Source organism: Bipolaris victoriae (genome assembly GCF_000527765.1).
Source record: "Bipolaris victoriae FI3 unplaced genomic scaffold scaffold_54, whole genome shotgun sequence".
Lineage (NCBI taxonomy): Eukaryota > Fungi > Ascomycota > Dothideomycetes > Pleosporales > Pleosporaceae > Bipolaris > Bipolaris victoriae.
Window position 1 is genome coordinate 185,220 of NW_014575338.1, and position 19,528 is coordinate 204,747.

General features: G+C 54.0%; 5 protein-coding genes across 5 annotated transcripts; 4 read left to right on the forward strand and 1 right to left on the reverse strand.

The window, feature by feature from the left end:
• Positions 1–2,591: 2,591 nt before the first annotated feature.
• On the forward strand, positions 2,592–8,624 carry COCVIDRAFT_102148 (glycosyltransferase family 48 protein; the record flags this gene model as incomplete). Its single annotated transcript, XM_014700077.1, has 4 exons — positions 2,592–2,773; positions 2,829–2,957; positions 3,046–8,214; positions 8,267–8,624. The coding sequence occupies 4 exons, from the start codon at positions 2,592–2,594 to the stop codon at positions 8,622–8,624; spliced, it is 5,838 nt and encodes a 1,945-aa protein (XP_014555563.1).
• A 563-nt stretch (positions 8,625–9,187) lies between these two features.
• COCVIDRAFT_102126 (hypothetical protein) lies at positions 9,188–10,998 on the forward strand (the record flags this gene model as incomplete). Its single annotated transcript, XM_014700078.1, has 5 exons — positions 9,188–9,412; positions 9,481–9,581; positions 9,638–10,148; positions 10,215–10,706; positions 10,801–10,998. 5 exons carry the CDS (start codon positions 9,188–9,190, stop codon positions 10,996–10,998), a joined length of 1,527 nt encoding a protein of 508 aa, XP_014555564.1.
• Positions 10,999–11,856: 858 nt separating this feature from the next.
• Positions 11,857–12,752, forward strand: COCVIDRAFT_102041 (hypothetical protein; the record flags this gene model as incomplete). Its single annotated transcript, XM_014700079.1, has 3 exons — positions 11,857–11,923; positions 12,015–12,110; positions 12,187–12,752. The coding sequence occupies 3 exons, from the start codon at positions 11,857–11,859 to the stop codon at positions 12,750–12,752; spliced, it is 729 nt and encodes a 242-aa protein (XP_014555565.1).
• Positions 12,753–13,473: 721 nt separating this feature from the next.
• COCVIDRAFT_102052 (hypothetical protein) lies at positions 13,474–15,979 on the reverse strand (the record flags this gene model as incomplete). Its single annotated transcript, XM_014700080.1, has 4 exons — positions 13,474–13,570; positions 13,653–15,511; positions 15,559–15,654; positions 15,707–15,979. 4 exons carry the CDS (start codon positions 15,977–15,979, stop codon positions 13,474–13,476), a joined length of 2,325 nt encoding a protein of 774 aa, XP_014555566.1.
• A 1,428-nt stretch (positions 15,980–17,407) lies between these two features.
• COCVIDRAFT_27621 (hypothetical protein) lies at positions 17,408–18,634 on the forward strand (the record flags this gene model as incomplete). Its single annotated transcript, XM_014700081.1, has 2 exons — positions 17,408–17,464; positions 17,522–18,634. The coding sequence occupies 2 exons, from the start codon at positions 17,408–17,410 to the stop codon at positions 18,632–18,634; spliced, it is 1,170 nt and encodes a 389-aa protein (XP_014555567.1).
• Positions 18,635–19,528: the final 894 nt, after the last annotated feature.

Below are 19,528 nucleotides of genomic sequence, written 5' to 3' on the forward strand. Positions count from 1 at the left end.
AGTGTATGGATGGATGTGGTAAGTATGTCGGTATTATGTAGAGTGGTTACTTGGACAAACGTCAAGGGGGCGCGTTCACGCCCAGTCTCCTGTTTTGCGCGCAAAGAGCCATGGTGCTTAGGAGGGCGACGGACATTTTGGGGCACGTGGCAAGAGCGCAGGTGATGTTTATGTACACATGTATGTATGCATGTACTACTTGGATATGTACAGAGTAGCGCAGGTGTTATGTAAGGAGAGCAAAGGGACGAGCGCGGGCTAGAGGGAGCGCCAGTGGTTGTCGATGCATTTTACGGTGCAGCGGTAAAAGAAGGTGTATGTACTTGGTGCACAGTAGGAGCCGAGCTACTCTAGCGTGACGAGTGTCCATGGAAGAGAAGGGGAGAAAACCGGATCTACAAGGAGTGGCAGTGGGCGTAAGAATGAGGACGAGCACAGCCTCCCGGCCGGAGTGCCGATTTCTTGCTTCTGCAGAGCCTCTCATTTGCCAGCTGCTCAACACCCAACCGCCCAAACTTGGAAACTGGGCAGTCTAATATAGCTCACTGGCTACTGGGGTCTACACCGGCTGTGGTAGCGCGCTTTTCTTACCGCAGTGTCGTCATGCCGTGATGGTTTTGCTTTGAGGGCCTCGCCCGCGTGCAGCAGCCAACGGCCCATTTGTCGACGAGTGGCAGCCATGCAGGCCGTGGCACTAGCACGCAAGGCAGCCGGCTGTCGAGCACCGAGTACATGCACTCACTACATGCTTGGATAGGTTTTTTTAATGGCGGCGTCACAGGCAATAAAGGTAGCGGGCGCCCAGGGCGGAGGCAGCGGACAGCGGGCGGACGGAGCAGGCCTCAACAGCGGCACCCCCCTCCCCCCTTTGCACAACGCCCGGCGCCAGCAGGCTGCAACCGTTGAATTGAGCTACGGGCGCGGGCTAGGGCTAGGGCTAGGGTGCAGCGGAAGAAGAGCGCCACGTCGATTGCATTTTGCGATAAGGGCCGGGCTACTGCTATCGCCGGACGAGCGCGAAGGCGGCTCGCCTGGCGTGGTTTGATCAGCGCGGGGCCTGTCGATGGCGCCGCTACGGTGTGTCGCTGCTCCGGACGTGGTCCAGTGCCGGCCCTCGCCTCAACGCACTGTCATGACGTGACATGTGGGTGGGTACCAATGTGAAAAGCCAGTGCAGCAGCGACACCTGAAGGGAGCTGCGAGCACACAGACAGGCCCGCCGCGGACAGCCCTGGCGCTGCGAGAGCGAGTGGAGAGCCAGTCGAGGCGAGGCGAGGCGAGGCGCGGCGAGGGCCCAAGGAGAAGGGGGGCGGTTTGGCTGACGGCTGGGCGTAAGCCTCGTGCTTGTCTTGTCTATTGCCATGAAGATGCAGAAGTAGAGTACTCGTTGGTACTTACTATACACACACACAAGGACGCTGGCCTGACATGGAAACACGCTTCGGGCGTATTGCACTATCGCTTGCCAGGCCGGTGTGCACGGCACCCCCTCCCCCTCCCCTTCCCCAATAGTGAGCAAGAGTGAATGTACCTGGTACATGCTACTGCTCAACGGGAGCGGCCTTGTATTATCGATATGCAGGCAGATCGCAGATCCAACAGAGCCACTGCAGACTAGGTGTACATAGTGTAGACTGCAACTGGCAGGGCAAGTTTTTTTTTTCCGCCATGGCGCGCAGACAGCTTCGAGACGCGGTGAGGGCCCGAGACGTGTTGGATTGCCCATGCGGGCGGCGAGCATGCTTTTGTACTGCGTGCTGGTGCCGTCGTCGTAGGCGCATGCCGTTTTTAGAGGGGCAACGCAATGCCCGGCACGTCACGGCCACGGCGGCGGATGGGGGCACCCATGCACACCCACCGTCTGACGGCGTTAGACCAGCTTGGCAGGCCTGCCTTTCATTTTCAGGGGAAGCTGCTAAAAAGCTCTTTGCCTGCCCGTCCACATTCACTACTGTCGCTCTCTCAACCCCTCCCCCTCCACTCCCCCATTGTCTGCTGTCCCGTTTCTCTGCATTGCCTCTCGTTTCACCGCGTCGAGGTTGTGTAGTCCATCTGCGGACGCTCTCGACTGTCTTGGCCGGGAGCTACTACTGCTACTCCTACACGCAACCCTAATCCATCATCGCCCTGCGCAGAGCAAGCGCCTCGCCCGCCGCGCGTCTCTCCTGGCAACCACGACGCCCCCAGCTGCACTTCCAGCTATCCACTCGCTAGCAGCACCACCACTACAACCACGACCATAAACAACAAATCTTCCCCTCACCTGCTCCGCCACTTGCACACTCGGCCCTTTCCGAGGAGCTGCACCTCTTACCACCACCACTACTACTTCTGCCCTTTCGCACCCCCCCAAAGCGGCCTTCCACTCGTTCTCTTACGCATTGCACGTCGCTGCACCAAGCACTAAAAGCACCTTGTCGTGCGGCAGCTGCAATTCCGCCATTTCTTCACTGCCGCTTGTAATGCCCATTGTTTGAGGTACGTCCGCCCTTCCGACGCCCGTCGTTTCAGCCCTTGCCGCCCACGCCCAGCGACCGTTACTGACAAGCTCACTACACAGATTCTACACACAACCCTAATAGCTTCCCACGATGTCCGGACATCCGCAGGGAGGCCACTACGACGACGGCTACGGCCAGGCTCCTGCCCAGGGCCATGGTCAACAAGGCCAGGACGCATACTATCACGATGACCAGTACGCCCAGTATCATGATGATCGCTCTCACGGCCAGTATGCCCAAGGCCAGCACGGTGACGCCTATTACGATGAGTCGTGAGTTTTGCCACATGTGCCATTGCCCAGTGCGTGCTGCTAACCCTGCCTACAGAGCTTATTACGATGGCCAGCACGGCGGCCAATACCAACAAAATGGCTACTATGACGACCGAGGCCAACAAGGCTACCAGGACGAGTACTACTCTGACCAGTACTACGACCAAGGTGGCGCGCAAGATGGGTACGCACAGAACGGGTACGCTCCGGCCCAGACTGCACCCCTACTCCCGAGCTATCGAGCTACTGAACAATTGCTAACTCAGACGCAGTCAACCTCCTCGCCGTCGTAATGATTCCGAGGAAGACTCCGAGACCTTCAGCGACTTCACGATGCGCTCCGACATGGCTCGTGCTACCGACATGGACTACTACGGCCGTGGTGACGAGCGCTACAACAGCTACGCTGAAGGAAACCGTGGATACCGCCCACCCTCATCTCAAGTTTCATACGGCGGCAACCGCTCCTCTGGTGCTTCGACCCCAATCTACGGCATGGACTACTCCAACGCTCTGCCCGCTGGTCAGCGATCTCGCGAGCCCTACCCGGCCTGGACGGCTGAAGCTCAGATTCCTTGCACCAAGGAGGAGATTGAGGACATCTTCCTCGATCTGACCGCCAAGTTTGGTTTCCAGCGTGACAGCATGCGCAACATGTACGATCACTTGATGACTCTGCTCGATTCACGTGCATCCCGCATGTCGCCAAACCAGGCGCTGCTGTCTCTCCACGCCGACTACATTGGCGGTGAGAACGCCAACTACCGCCGCTGGTACTTTGCCGCCCATCTTGATCTGGATGATGCGGTTGGTTTCGCCAACATGAACCTTGGAAAGGCCAACCGCCGAACTCGCAAGGCCCGCAAAGCTGCAAAGGCCAAGGCTGCCGCTGAGGGCGGTAACGAGCAAGAGACGCTTGACGCTTACGAGGGAGACAACAGTCTCGAGGCGGCTGAATACCGCTGGAAGACCCGCATGAACCGCATGTCGCAGCACGACCGTGTGCGCCAGATTGCGCTCTACCTCCTCTGCTGGGGTGAAGCTAACCAGGTCCGTTTCATGCCTGAGCTTACGTGCTTCATCTTCAAGTGCGCCGATGACTACCTCAACTCGCCAGCTGGCCAGGCTCAAACCGAGCCAGTTGAAGAGTTGACTTACCTCAACAACATCATCACGCCCCTCTACCAGTATTGCCGTGACCAAGGTTACGAGATCCAAGATGGCAAGTATGTTCGTCGCGAGCGCGATCACGCAGCCATTATTGGTTACGACGATATGAACCAGCTTTTCTGGTACCCCGAGGGTCTTGAGCGCATTGTTTTCGAGGACAAGTCTCGCCTCGTCGACATTCCTCCAGCTGAGCGATACCTGAAGCTCAAGGACGTCGTTTGGAAGAAGGTCTTCTTCAAGACGTACTACGAGCGCCGTTCATGGTTCCACATGGTCATCAACTTCAACCGTATCTGGGTCATCCACTTGTGTTCTTTCTGGTTCTACACTGTCGCCAACTCACAGCCAATCTACACCAAGAACTACCAGCAACAGTTGAACCAGTCGCCAGAAAAGGCAGCCACCCTGTCCGCTGTCGCCCTCGGAGGTACCCTCGCTTCGTTCATTCAAATCTTCGCCACCATTTGCGAGTGGTGCTACGTCCCTCGTAAATGGGCAGGTGCTCAGCACTTGACCAAGCGTCTCCTCTTCCTCCTCCTTGTCTTCGTTGTCAACGTCGCTCCCAGCGTCTACATCTTTGGCATGGACAAGCGCACTGGTACCATCGCCAACGTTCTCAGCGGTGTCCAGCTTGCTATTGCTCTGGTTACCTACATCTTCTTCTCGGTCATGCCCATTGGTGGTCTCTTCGGTAGCTACCTGACACGCAACTCTCGCAAGTACGTTGCCAGTCAGACTTTCACCGCTAGCTACCCCCGCCTCACTGGCAATGACATGTGGATGTCCTACGGTCTGTGGGTCCTTGTCTTCGCGGCCAAGCTGGCTGAGTCTTACTTCTTCTTGACTCTGTCCATCAAGGATCCCATTCGTATCCTTTCCCACATGCAGAAGCCCAACTGCTTGGGAGATGCCATCCTCAAGGACATGCTTTGCAAGTACCAACCTCGTATCCTGCTCGGTCTCATGTACTTCATGGACTTGATTCTCTTCTTCTTGGACTCCTACCTGTGGTACATTATTGCCAACATGTTGTTCTCAGTCTCTCGCTCCTTCTACCTCGGTGTGTCCATCTGGACCCCTTGGAGGAACATCTTCTCTCGTCTGCCCAAGCGTATCTACTCAAAGGTCCTGGCGACGACTGACATGGAGATCAAGTACAAGCCCAAGGTTCTCATCTCGCAGATCTGGAACGCCATCGTCATCTCCATGTACCGCGAGCATCTCCTCGCCATTGACCACGTCCAGAAGCTTCTGTACCACCAGGTTCCTTCTGAGCAAGAGGGCAAGCGCACCCTTCGTGCCCCTACCTTCTTCGTGTCTCAAGAAGATCACTCGTTCAAGACTGAGTTCTTCCCAGCACAGAGTGAAGCTGAGCGTCGTATCTCTTTCTTCGCCCAGTCTTTGTCCACTCCTATCCCAGAGCCTCTCCCGGTTGACAACATGCCTACTTTCACCGTCCTGATTCCCCATTACGGTGAGAAGATCCTGTTGTCTCTCCGTGAGATTATCCGTGAGGATGAGCCTTACTCCCGTGTCACCCTTCTCGAGTACCTCAAGCAACTCTACCCCCACGAGTGGGACTGCTTCGTCAAGGACACCAAGATTCTCGCCGATGAAACCTCTCAGTTTAACGGCGATGACGAGAAGAACGAGAAGGATACCGCTAAGAGCAAGATTGATGATCTTCCCTTCTACTGCATTGGTTTCAAGTCTGCCGCTCCTGAGTACACTCTCCGAACTCGTATTTGGGCCTCGCTTCGTTCCCAAACTCTCTACCGTACCATCTCTGGTTTCATGAACTACAGCCGTGCCATCAAGCTTTTGTACCGTGTCGAGAACCCCGAGGTCGTCCAGATGTTCGGTGGCAACTCTGACAAGCTGGAGCGCGAACTCGAGCGCATGGCCAGGCGCAAGTACAAGATTTGCGTGTCTATGCAACGTTACGCCAAGTTCAACAAGGAGGAGCGCGAGAACACCGAGTTCCTTCTCCGTGCCTACCCCGACCTGCAAATCGCCTACCTTGATGAAGAGCCACCTGCGACTGAAGATGAAGAGCCTCGCATCTACTCTGCTCTGATTGACGGTCACTCTGAGATTATGGAGAATGGCATGCGTCGTCCCAAGTTCCGCATTCAACTCTCTGGCAACCCTATTCTCGGTGACGGCAAGTCTGACAACCAGAACCACTCGATCATCTTCTACCGTGGAGAGTACATCCAGCTTATCGACGCCAACCAGGACAACTACCTCGAGGAGTGTCTCAAGATCCGCAGTGTGTTGGCCGAGTTCGAGGAGTTGACCACTGACAATGTCTCGCCCTACACCCCTGGTCTCCCCAACACCAACTTCAACCCGGTCGCCATTCTCGGAGCTCGTGAATACATTTTCTCTGAGAATATTGGTATCCTTGGTGACATTGCTGCCGGAAAGGAACAGACGTTCGGTACTATGTTTGCTCGTACTTTGGCTCAAATCGGTGGCAAGCTCCATTACGGTCATCCTGATTTCCTTAACGGTATCTTCATGACTACTCGTGGTGGTGTCTCCAAGGCGCAAAAGGGTCTTCACCTGAACGAAGATATCTACGCTGGTATGTCCGCTCTTCTCCGTGGTGGTCGCATCAAGCACTGCGAGTACTACCAGTGCGGTAAGGGTCGTGATCTTGGTTTTGGTTCCGTTCTCAACTTCACGACCAAGATTGGTACTGGTATGGGTGAGCAGATGTTGTCCCGCGAGTACTACTACTTGGGTACGCAACTGCCTCTTGACCGCTTCTTGTCCTTCTACTATGCCCACGCCGGTTTCCACGTCAACAACATGTTCATTATGTTGTCGGTCCAGTGCTTCATGTTCGTCCTCATCAACCTCGGTGCCCTCAACCACGAGATCATTCTCTGCCAGTTCAACAAGGACATCCCCATCACCGACCCGCAGTGGCCCAATGGCTGTGCTAACCTGGTTCCTGTCTTCGACTGGGTCGCTCGTTGTATCGTCTCCATCTTCATCGTGTTCTTCATTTCGTTCGTTCCTCTTGTGGTTCAAGAATTGACTGAACGTGGTTTCTGGCGTTCTGCGACCCGTCTGGCAAAGCACTTCGCTTCTGGATCGCCCTTCTTCGAGGTTTTCGTCACCCAGATCTACGCTAATGCCCTCCACACCAACTTGTCATATGGTGGTGCTCGTTACATTGGTACTGGTCGTGGTTTCGCCACGGCACGTATCCCATTCGGTATTCTTTTCTCTCGATTTGCCGGTCCGTCCATCTACATTGGTGCTCGTTCCCTGATGATGATCATCTTCGCTTCCATCACCGTCTGGGGACCTTGGCTCATCTACTTCTGGGCATCCACGCTATCTCTGTGCCTTGCGCCCTTCCTCTTCAATCCCCACCAGTTCTCTTGGGACGACTTCTTCATCGATTACAGGGAGTACCTCCGCTGGCTGTCCCGAGGAAACACTCGTTCGCACAGCGCTTCTTGGATCGGATACTGCCGTCTCTCTCGTACACGTATCACTGGTTTCAAGCGCAAGGCACTTGGTGACCCCTCTGCTAAGCTTTCTGGCGATGTTCCTCGTGCCAACTTCACCAACATCTTCTTCAGCGAGGTTCTCGGTCCTCTAGTCTTGGTCGCCATTACCGTCGTGCCTTACCTGTTCATCAACGCTCAAACTGGTGTCACTGACAAGCGCGATACTTCCAAGGAGGCCGCTGGTCTCCCTGACCCAAAGCCAAGTGGTGCCTTGGTCCGCATTGGTATCATTGCCTTGGGTCCCGTGGCTGTCAACGCCGGTGTTCTTGGTGGCATGTTCGCTCTGGCTTGTTGTGCGGGTCCCCTGCTCAGCATGTGTTGCAAGAAGTTTGGTGCGGTCCTTGCTGCCATCGCTCACGCCATCGCCGTCATTGTGCTCCTCGTTTTCTTCTTGGTCTTGATGTTCCTTGAGGGCTTCAGCTTCCCCAGAACTCTGTCTGGTATGATCGCTGTCGTCGCCATCCAGCGATTCTTCTTCAAGCTCATCATCGTCCTGGCGTTGACCCGTGAGTTCAAGGCTGACACCGCCAACATTGCCTGGTGGACTGGAAAGTGGTACACTATGGGATGGCACACCATCTCCCAGCCTGGTCGTGAATTCCTCTGCAAGATTACCGAACTTGGTTTCTTTGCCGCTGACTTCATTCTTGGCCACTGCCTCTTGTTCTTTATGCTGCCCATGTTGCTTGTTCCTTATGCCGACACATTCCACTCGGTCATGCTCTTCTGGCTCCGACCAAGGTACGTTGTTCCCTCCTCTTGCTCTCAAAAGCTCTTACTAACCTGAACCTAGTCGTCAAATTCGCCCTCCCATCTACTCGCTCAAGCAGACCAAGCTTCGCAAGCGCCGCGTTGTCCGCTATGCTATTCTGTACTTTGTCATCCTCGTCGTGTTCCTCGCGTTGATCATTGGCCCCATTGTTGGTTCCAAGTATATCACGATCCCAGCCAGCCTTGGCAACTCTCTCCCCATGGAGATCATGCAACCCACTGGCTACAACAACAACGACACGACAACAAGTACGACTGGCAGGTGTATCCGTGGCGAGTGCCCGGTATGGAACGGCGATTCCGATTCAACGGGAGGTGGTGGTGGAGCCGCCGCGACCGATGCCGCTGCCCGCCGATTCCGTCGGTACATGGCATACTAAAAAGTACAATTTGTGGATCCTTGTTTACTACCTTTGCACCTTGTATTGTACGACATGGGCGAAGCATGAGCGTGATTACCAATTTTTGGGTCCTGTAATGACTGTAATATTCGGGTCGAGCGTTCGATTTCATCTTTCTGATTGGGCGTTTGGTGGCAGGCATGGAAGTGTCCATGGCCCTGCTTTCTCTCTTTTTGAACAATCATGTCTGCTTCTGCAGCAGGCTTGACTGCACATACACTACAAATGGGGGTTGTTTTGGTTCATCATGGGCAGGCGAATATATTAGAAAGCGAAATGCATTCCTGTTGAATATTTCGAGTGCTTTGAAACACATCTTGCTTTGATTTGTACCGTGTGCCTGTGAAGTGATGAGCAGTGTAGGCAGCGTAAATATGTACTTGGTGTGATTGGACCAAAACGTGCTGGGGTGAAATTGCCTGATCATTGAATAAGGACTACAGCGCTGGCTGCCCCTGGCACTTCCGTGCTTCGCCGCAACCCCCGAACTTGTGCATGCAGCGCTGTCCGACCGCCTGCCTCGCACCACACCTTCACCAGCCATGGATCTCAGTGAATTACAAAATGCGACTACGCGCTTCATTGCGGACGCCAGTGCGCAGTTCAATCGCATTCCAGGCTCCGCCATTGCTGTCCGGTACATCAAGTCCAGTTACCGCAACGACCCCGTCCGCAGCGCTGTCGAGTTGTTCCTGTTCCTCTTCGCGGTCCGATACTTGCTTGCACCTAAATACAGTACTCAGAAAAAAGTGCAACTGACGGATGCGGTATGTTTCGCGCCTGTCCGGCTGGGTTACGGTGTGGGTTCACGCAGAGATAACTAACGAAGAAATAGGAGATTGATGAGCTGGTCGACGATTGGACGCCAGAACCGCTTGTCGCGCCTACAACCGCGCTCGAAGAACTGGAAAATGAGAAGCGACCCGTCATTGTTGGGTACGACATACGCAGCAACAATAGCCATGTCCTCAATGCTAACCTGTACTGTGCAGACCGACGGGCCCCAAGTCCAAGCTCTCCAACGGCCGCACCGTGACGAACCTCGCCTCGTACAACTTTTACAACTTTCTCTCCAACGATACCCTCAAAGACAAAGCGATTCAGACACTGCGGACCTACGGTGTTGGTCCCTGCGGTCCACCAGGTTTCTACGGTACGCAGGATGTGCACATGAAGACTGAAGCCGACGTGGCTGCGCATCTCGGTGTGCCTGCTTGCATTATCTACGCCCAATCCTTCTCGACCATCAGCAGTGTCATTCCTAGTTTCAGCAAAAGAGGTGATATTATTGTCGCAGACCGTGCTCTCAACTTCGCAGCGAGGAAGGGTATACAGATCAGTAGGAGTACTGTTAGATGGTTCGAACACAACGACATGGATGACTTGGAGGCCGTGCTTAAGAAGGTTGTCAAGGAGCAAGCAAAGAAGCCACTGACTAGGCGATTCATCATTACCGAGGGTTTATTCGAGAACATTGGAGATGTCGTGAACCTCCCCAAGCTGGTACGTCGATGGTAACCTCCCTTGGTTTTCAGGCGTGTGGAAGTACTGGACTAACGGCGCATGCAGATTGAGCTCAAACTCAAGTACAAATTCCGCCTCATCCTCGACGAAACCTGGTCTTACGGAGTCCTTGGTCGCACCGGCGGCGGCGTAACCGAAGCACAAAATGTGGATGCTGCAGAGGTAGACATGATCATCGGTTCTCTCTCGGGACCTCTTTGTGCAGCAGGAGGTTTCTGCGCCGGCAACGAAGAGGTTGTCGAGCACCAACGCATTTCTTCGGCCTCATACACCTACTCTGCTGCCCTCCCCGCGTTGCTCAGTACTACAGCCAGCGAGACAATCAGCATGCTACAAGAACAACCGGATATTCTGACTGGACTTCGGGAAAACATCAAGGCGATGAGAGGGCAATTAGATCCCAGAAGTGATTGGGTTCGATGCAGCAGTTCTGTGGAAAACCCAATGATGCTGCTTGTTCTCAAAGAGGAGGTTATTGAGGCTAAGAAACTGAGCATTGACGACCAAAATCAGATCTTCAGGGAAGTTGTTGACGAGGTATGTTCTGCCGTCCTAAGTCGCGTATTGCTATGCTCTCTGGGGGACATAACGACGACGTGACAAGTTGTTTTTTCTTGCTAACGATATCTAGTGTCTCGCAAACGGTGTCCTCATTACAAGGCTCAAATCCTTCCCTCTCGGCATTGGACTCAACCCCAAAGATGCAGGATGGCAGCCTACTCCTGCGCTCAAGGTCTGTGTTACAAGCGGGCTGACAAAGAAAGAGACGGAGAAGGCTGGAACGATTATCCGACACGCCATTACGAAGATTGTCAGTCGACGAAAGTAAGGGTATTTGGGATATCACATTACATCACGAAAAGCATTGTGAGCACGGTGTCGAATGGCGTTTTCTACTTGCTGCGCCACTTGGCAGGAAGCGTTGCGCATACACTGTAATGATATACTTTCTACATATAGATATTGGACGTGGCATAGATGACTTTGTAATGCATAATAAGCCTTATTTGTACTAGTATTAGGGAGCGCATTTGTCTCCATCTCACTTCATTTGCAAATGATGTCTCCATGGGCCAATGCCACACGTGATCCTCAAGTTGTAGGTAAGAAGCTGGAGCACCAAGAGACTCAACGCATTCAAACGCTACCGAATACTACCGGTTCAATTGCCGAAGTGGCATAAAGAATACATCATGGCCCAAGGGGCTTAGTGATCACATGAGAGATGGAGCATGTGGGTGTTCAGGCATGGGAGTTTGCGTACGTGTGTGTGGCTGGTTTGCGCCGCGCCCCCCAGCATGTGAGATGACGTTTTGGCTAAACTTGTTATTCTAGGCCGGGGCCGTGGCGTACACACGCAACGCACACACGAACGCTGCTGCCCCCGAAAGACCCCCACCTGAAATAAACGTCACCGCCCATTGCCCTGCTGCGATCTGAATAACAAGCTTTGCTAGGCCCTTGACTTGCCCTGCTCTTTCTCCCGCACGCAGCCTCTCCCTCCCACACAACACATTCACACGCTTTTGCTTCCCGCCGCCCATACGCATTTTTAGCTGCAGCCTGACTTGTGTTGACCTCTTTGTTGCTTTGCCTGCCACTCAGAGTTCGTCATACGGAATACCCATATCGAAGAGAGGGCTAGGCTACAACGACTACAACAACGACCACTGCTACACATTCAGGCATGGCGCAGCGAAGAAACGGCGGCGAGCCGCAAACCAAGGACGGCTTTGCGCCTGCAAAGGGTGAGGGTACGTGTTAAGAATAAAGAAAGAGTTGCAGGGCATACAATAGGGGGGGAGGCAGAGAGAGTAAGACAAAAGGCTGACATATGATGCACAGCGCAAGATAAGCAGGTCCGTCTGCTGTCCCAGGACGCTGGCCACTTCTCCCTAATACGCGCCCTCCACTTGGCCGACTTTATCACTGAGCTCAATGGTACGGTTTCGCCCTCTTTTCTCCCTTTTAGAGTGCAAATTGCAAAATAACTAACATGGCTTTTGTTACAAACCAGGTTTCTGTGGCGTCATGTCCATCTTCTCCTCTCTCCGCTACTGCACACAAGCCGACCACACCGACTACACGAACCTGTACCTCGCACTGTCCTTCATCCCACTAGGCCTCTTCTTTGACTTCATGGACGGCAAAGTCGCGCGCTGGCGCAAGAAGGCGTCGCTCATGGGCCAGGAGCTCGATTCACTTGCCGATCTCGTCTCGTTTGGCGTGTCCCCAGCCGCCGCCGCTTTCAGCCTCGGCATGCGCACCCCCGTCGACCATTTCCTCCTCGCCTTCTTCGTCCTCTGCGGCCTTACCCGCCTCGCCAGATTCAACGTTACCGTCGCCATGGTGCCCAAGGACGCAAGCGGAAAGAGCAAGTATTTTGAGGGCACGCCGATTCCTATGAGTCTTGGCATAGTGCAGGTCATGGCGTACTGGGTCTACAAGGGCTGGACTATGGATCAGATTCCTATGGGCCTGTGGCTCGAGGGCACGGCGCTCGAGTTCCATCCTGTTGTGGCCATGTTCATTCTTCATGGATGTTTGATGGTTAGCAAGAGTGTCAAGATTCCTAAGCCCTAAGGAGCACCCATGTGTTTGTGTACAGAATATTTTTGTGGGCTTCTTTCCCCTCTTTCTTTTGGGGGAATGATGACGATGTGACAAGACTATTGTCAGTTTTCGACATCATGATTGTTGCTGTGGTTGGGATTCAATGGCTGGGATTGGAATGGATATGGATATCAGTGAAGAGAGGGACAGGAAAGGTTTTTACATTTGCGATTGAGGGTTGATGCATGGATGGGTAGGCACTTCGTTGATGCTACGATGGATTGGCGGACGAGCGTATAGAAACATCATGATACCCTCTTATCAGGAATACATACATGCAAAAAGCTAGCTGGATCGTGAGAACAGAACAAAAGTCAGCACGCAATGCACAAGCATACAACTCATATCCGTACGTTCAAGTACCCAAAAAGAAGCACAAACTTCAAAAACGTCAACCCCAACCCGAAAGCCACCTCTCGTATATATATATGCATAAGTATGTTATTACCAACAATGCAGGAGAAAACCCATGTTACTTGTCTAAGAACCCGAGAAAACAACTACCAATTTCCAGTATGAGAAGCACAGGGAGAAGAGAAAAAAAGACCAATGAGTCCAAGCTTCAATGTGACGCGCAGTGGTATCATGAGGAACAATCGAGGGAAAGAAAGGTGAGGTAGAGGTAGAGAGAGAGAGGGGGGGGTAACAAGAGAGTAAAGTAGGTCAGAGGGGTAAGTAACCGTGACACGCATCACCTTGTAATGATGAGGGAAAAGCCATCGAGCCACTGCGCACAGGACCCCGAGATACCACCAATAGTATATCCACGCGGGGGAATAAGCGTGTGTCTAAATCCACATAATTAGTCAAGTTCGTCACAACATATATCGTGTTTAGCAATTGAGGAAAGAAAGAGAGAGAAATACGTACCCGCTACCGCCATTTGGGTTTCCATACCACTCGCTCTTGCGGCCCAGACTAGTGAGGATTTGCAGGCCGTCGATCCAAAGGCCAGCACGGAGCGCAAAGCCAAGGAGGAGCTCGCCCTTGCGGGTGTCGAGAGCAAACTCTGAGACGCTGCCTCCGCGCTTGCCAAAGAGCTGCGTGTCTGTGTCTTCGTAGATGAATTCTAGGCCGTCGACTGCATAGCCGTGGTAGACTTTGATGCGGAGCAAGAGCTTGGTTTGGATATGAACGTAGTCCAAGATGATTTCTTCGGGCTTTGAGCCCTCCATTTGCGAGTAGCCTAGTTTGCCGCCGCGGTAGCCCCAGCGGCCGTCTGGCAACTTGACTCTAGCAAGCTTCTGGTTGGCGAGTTTACCAAAGTCTTCGACGACGTGCTTGCTTCCACCAGCAGAGAACACTTCAACTTTCAAGCGAGACTTTTGCTTGTCGGCGGGCAGCATCGCGCGGAGAGCACCTTCATCCAGTGTCACCTGTCGAGGGTACTGGTTCTCCAACTCGGGAAACTCTTTCCAGTGGCGGCAAATGTCGTCTCCTTCAGTGTAGAGCTCTACCCATGCAATGCCGGATTTTGATGTGGCAATGACGCCGCCTTGGCTCGCATCGACCGTCCACACTTGTACGCTGTCGTCCCCATTTATCATTGGAGCATCGATCGGTATCCGGAAGCAAGGGTGGAACCGGAATCGTAGTACGTCCAACTTGTGCCACCTACATTCGTCGTTGGGCAAAACTAACCGCTGACCTGGTGACTTGGTGCGCGTTGAGTAAGGCTCCCGACAAGTAAATGTACGGTTCAAGGTAACATAATCGCGTAACATGATCCCTGACTCCTGGTGAGGACAGCCAAAAAGATGGCCCGTCTCGTGGAGGTGTGCACCGATGCCTATGTTAGCGGCCTCCCAGTTGCTTCCAGACTCGTTACAGTCGTTTGCGACAACAGAAGTATCGGTCCGGGTGCAATCCTGGAATGCCTGGAAAACTTCCTCGATGCTCGATGGATAGCTGTGGAGCGCGTGAGAGCCAAAAATGGCAAGCTGTAGATCACCAGTACCACCGCCCAATGCCGCATGTCCCCGTACTGTCTGTGTTTGAGTATCCCACTGTGTATCGAGAAACAAGCAAGAAACGTAATGCTTCTGACCTGGCGCTATGTGGAAATAGTCCCTGCATGCCTCTATGGCAAAATCGAAGAGTTCATTCTTCTTCGTTGCAGGGCCATACTGCTGCGCACGCTCAAGGTCCCGTATTTCCGCAACGGACCTTTTGGAGCGAATAACGTGAATCTTGGCCTGTGTGCGATATTGGTTTTGCTCCCAGTCTTGATAGCTCAGTGTACCGGATTCCCAAGCATCTTCAAAACGGAAACAGCGACGACCAAAACCATAGCGCTTCATCTGCTCTCCTGTAAAAGCTTGCCAGAGATATGCAGCCATTCGAAACTTCTTTAGTGCGAGCTCAAGGCCATTGCCTTCGCGCTCCATACGCTCACGCGGAGCATCGTATGTGCCTGGAGAATCGTGTCCGAGTATAATTGCAAGCTGAAGAGGCGGAGATTGAGTTAAGGGTAGATAGTTTATGTTGATGAAGGATGCATGCGGGGAGATGGAAGTATTTGACGAGGAGACCTTGGGCGAGGTAAAGTCGAGACGTATTCTGTTCCAGCCAGGCTCAAGGTGTATCAATGCTTTAAAGTAGGATTCGTGTACTGGCCAACAGGTGGACGGAAAGCGGCCTTGGTGGTGATTAACCGTAAGGGTGCCGTCCAAAGGTCTACTTTGCGGCTCGCCCACCTGCCCAAAAATGAGAAGGACTTGTTGATGCACCTGTGGAAAATCAGCATTGCCCGTCCAACGCTGCTATCCATATATACCCATGAGTTATCCGATATCGATACGACACGCGGCGCGAGTAGCGACGATCTGTTCAAAGAGCCATTGGAGCCACTGTGTGCTGGATATGGTCCTCCCTAGAAGCGCTTGTTAGAAGACTTGTTCTGGCAAACGACGGCGACTGCCTACATTGGTGCTGTAGCGCTTTATGGGGTCGACATTTGGACGTTGTGGTACCGGAGGCACGGGCGCAGGGGTAGGGCCGTTGACTTCGTCGGTGGTGGATGTGGCTGGTGTGGTAGAGGGAGTGGAAGAGGCGACCTGGGATGAGTTCATAGTAGAGGCAGAGGCGCGATGGGCGAGGCCTTTGGCCTTGTGCTTATCTGTGCCATTGGTGGACTTATCGTCCGTCTTGGGCATGCGACTGTTTCTCCTGCTCAGGCTTCGAAGGAATGAAGGCATAGTGTCGACTAGGGCGCAGTGGTGTAGTATGCAAGCTGTGGAAGCATAGAGGCAAGTAGTGAGCGACACAAGACGAACTATGTGGAGCTGCCAGAGACTGCTGGGAAGACGCGTAATGCGGCGTGATAGCCAGTGGAGGATGCTTGCAGGCGCGTGAAAGCAGTAGTTATGCGATAATGGGGACTATGCAGATGGACACAAGCGAGTGAAGGCAGGATATGCTGGATGTGACGGAAGACAGGAGAGGGTCGTGGTAATTACAGCGGTGGGTAGGGTGGGCGCCGGGCGTGAAGTAGCCTGGCCTGGTCGAGCTTGCTTGCTTGCCTGCGTCGATCCGGGCTAGCAGGCCCGAACAGGTGGAGTGGAAGAACGGCAGTCTTGTCCACCGTTGGTCTGACAGCAATTGGGCGGCGGACGAGGGCAAATGCCATGGCATGCGCATCAGCATGTGCCGAATGCGTGGGCTGGCGTGCTGCAGTGCCGCATCGCCGTAAGGAGCGCACGTTACGACGTCGGCGCTGCTCACCACAATGACGTTGCCCGCCAAGCGCTAGCCTGTCTCGACTACCGGCCGCTAGCCGCTTCGGGACAGCTTGACGGCCTGTCTGTGTCCAACAGCTGCTGAGGTGGTGCGCTGCTGCAGCGTGTCGTCGTTGGCATCGTCAACGTACATACAGCACCACCATCGTCATGTATATACTGACCGAGGCCGTGGCAGCTCAGTCCAAAAATAATGCCCATGGCCCCCCCGCTGTGCTGTATCCAGTGTAGATGCATGCACGTGAGCGCTGGCCGTCGTCCCGTCCATATATGCCAGATCCCCTGTCTCCCTCCGTCACTCTACCTCTCTCTCCCTCCCATAGTCCCTCACGCTCCTGCTCCTCCAATTCCGCACCAGTCGTCATCTGGTGTGGCTCGAGATGATGCGCGGATGCCGGCGGCGGTGCGCTGCTGCTCGATACCATACGATACCATGCCGTTGGGTACGATACAATACACGCCTTAGTCAGCACCGCCCTGTATGCTATCGCAGCCACCAGGCACACACCCCTGCCGCACACCAACCCTCTCAAGACAACTTTGCTTTGTTGCAAGCGACCGCACCAAGGCTCCAGCGCCGGATAGGAGCCCGCTACCCAGTTCACTAATGGATATATCCTGCCCCTAGTCCGCCTGCCTACCACCTGGACCTCCTCACGCCTGCGCCGCCCCGACACCACGGGGCCTGTGCTGCCGCAGACTTTTGAGCTAGTCCACTTCGATCCGCTCCTCACATTCCTTGCCTGGCCGTCACCTCAGCTCCCGCCCAGATGCTGTTTCGCCTGTAGCAACTCTACTTACTGAGACGTCAGCCAGGGAAACAACCACAACAACCACAACAACCCCTTCCCTGCCCGTCTCCTCCCCCCTCCGGCCAACCCCTCCATCATGGCTGAACAGGACGACGTTGCGACCAAGGTCCTGCGAAGGGCCCAGGTCTCAAAGGTTCACCTCCCTCTCTCTGGTCCCTTGTCCCCCGTGTGCTGATCGTGTGCTATCCAGATGACCCGCACTCTGCAGAACCGTCTCGCTCTGGCCAACGTCAAGATGAAGAATGGCTGGGAAAGCCTCAGCCTCGACGCCATTGAGCCTGTCCTCGACAGTGTCGAGCGTAAGCGCAAGCGGCCTGGCTCCAGCAACGAAGCCATGTCGGATGTCTCCAGCGTCTCGGAGCGCTTCTATCAACCCAGCGTCCTCGACTCCTCGCCCCTCCAAGCTCCCATCTTTTCAGACCACATTCGCCGTTCCGAGAGCCGGTCCGCAGGCAGCTACACCCAGACCAAGCGGCCCCGTTGCCAACGTCCCAGCACCAACAAATACCCGGCATCGAGCAACCACGCCCGAGTCAAAGTGCGCACCTCGACAAGCGCCGCTACGTCATGGAAAAATAGCTTCCAGCTGCCCGAATCCTCGCCCGTTTATCACCGTAGACATGCACGTTTTGGCCGTCAGCATGTGCCAAGCCTGTCCTTTGTTTCGGAAACATCGACCGTCGCCGACCCTCATTCCCCCTTGCTATCCGAAGACGATGACGAAGACCTGCCCATCATGTCCTTCTCCCTAAACCGTTCCCATTTTCAGTCATCGCCGCCGAGAGCCCCGCGTACACCGCCCCCTGATGTTGCTCGCTCAGCACGCCTCCGACAACGCGGATTCAATGCTGCCGGTGCAGCTCGTGAAGGAAGACAGGGTGGCGATGACGCAAATTTGCTCATGTATCTAGCTACGTCGCCAACACCGGTTCGCCCAGGTCACCAGAAGCCGCAGATGCTCGCACCGTCCACTCCGCCGTCGAAATCTACTCCTCTCCCTTCGTCCATGATGTCCACCCCTGGCGGTGGTGGATCCCATTACACAGGCTTTGGACTGGCGACACCCTCGACAAACTTGAACTTTGCCGAGTTCCTAAACATGTCGCCGAGCCCTGCGCAGGCCAACGCATCGTGGAACCGCACACCTGTCGCAACCCGAACACCCGCGGCCGTCCGAGAAGCACGACGTCATATCAACTTCGACAACATCGTCCCTCCCACCGGTGACGCCTCACATATGCGTGGTCATATTGGGAAGATAGACGGCCTCAGCATGGAACTCGGTGGTGAACTTATATCGTGACCGTCAGCACCGGCCCCTTCACACTCATCACGACATATCCCCCCAGCAACTGCTCGGGCACGACAAAACGATAACGACAACGACAGTGAGCGCATTCGACGGATTGCTTAATCGCTACTGAATGTGCAGCCGCTGCCGACTGTTGTCAATTTCTCCTCTTGATTTAGTCTTTTTTTTTGAAAAGCATGGCGTTTATGGCGGTTTGGTGAGACCCTGCCTGGTCCTGGGTTTGGACAGGACATGTCGATTTCTACATACCTCATGCATCACTGCATACGTTTGCTTTATTTTGTCCTACTCTTTTTCATGTCGCACAATTACTCTTTTGGCGGCTGTTTGCACTAGCGACAGCACAAGCGCTTTGCACGAGCACCTTTGCCAACACCTTTCTACTGGAGCATCTGTTCAGCATCTGTATTTTAATTTACTTTGGAGTTTTTCTTTGTTTGCTATCAGCACGGCTTAGCCAAGTACCGTCTCGGAATGTTATAGACCAGGTCCGGAGGCTTAGCAGGGCACTGGACAAATGCAAATGCACCTTCCCGTACAGCCATTTAGGCGAAACAGTCAGACTCAATCCAAAACTGCATGTAATTTTTTTCTTCTAGACTCCATGATTCCTAACTGATGCAGCTTTTTATGCAGTGACCCACCACGAATGAACACGATGAGTGCAATTTACCAAATTGCCCCGAAAAAAGGACGCTACATCGTGTTATATAATTTCCGATGATGTCAGCTGATAGCACTAAAGAGCTGTCACGCCTCATTTTGTCTGTCTTGTCTAGAAGACAGCACATCCCCAGCCGCCTGCCTTTGTTGGATGTCTGTCGCACCCCAGCCACCCCCTCACTCAACCCACCACACACACTTCCTCACCAACCAACACTACCC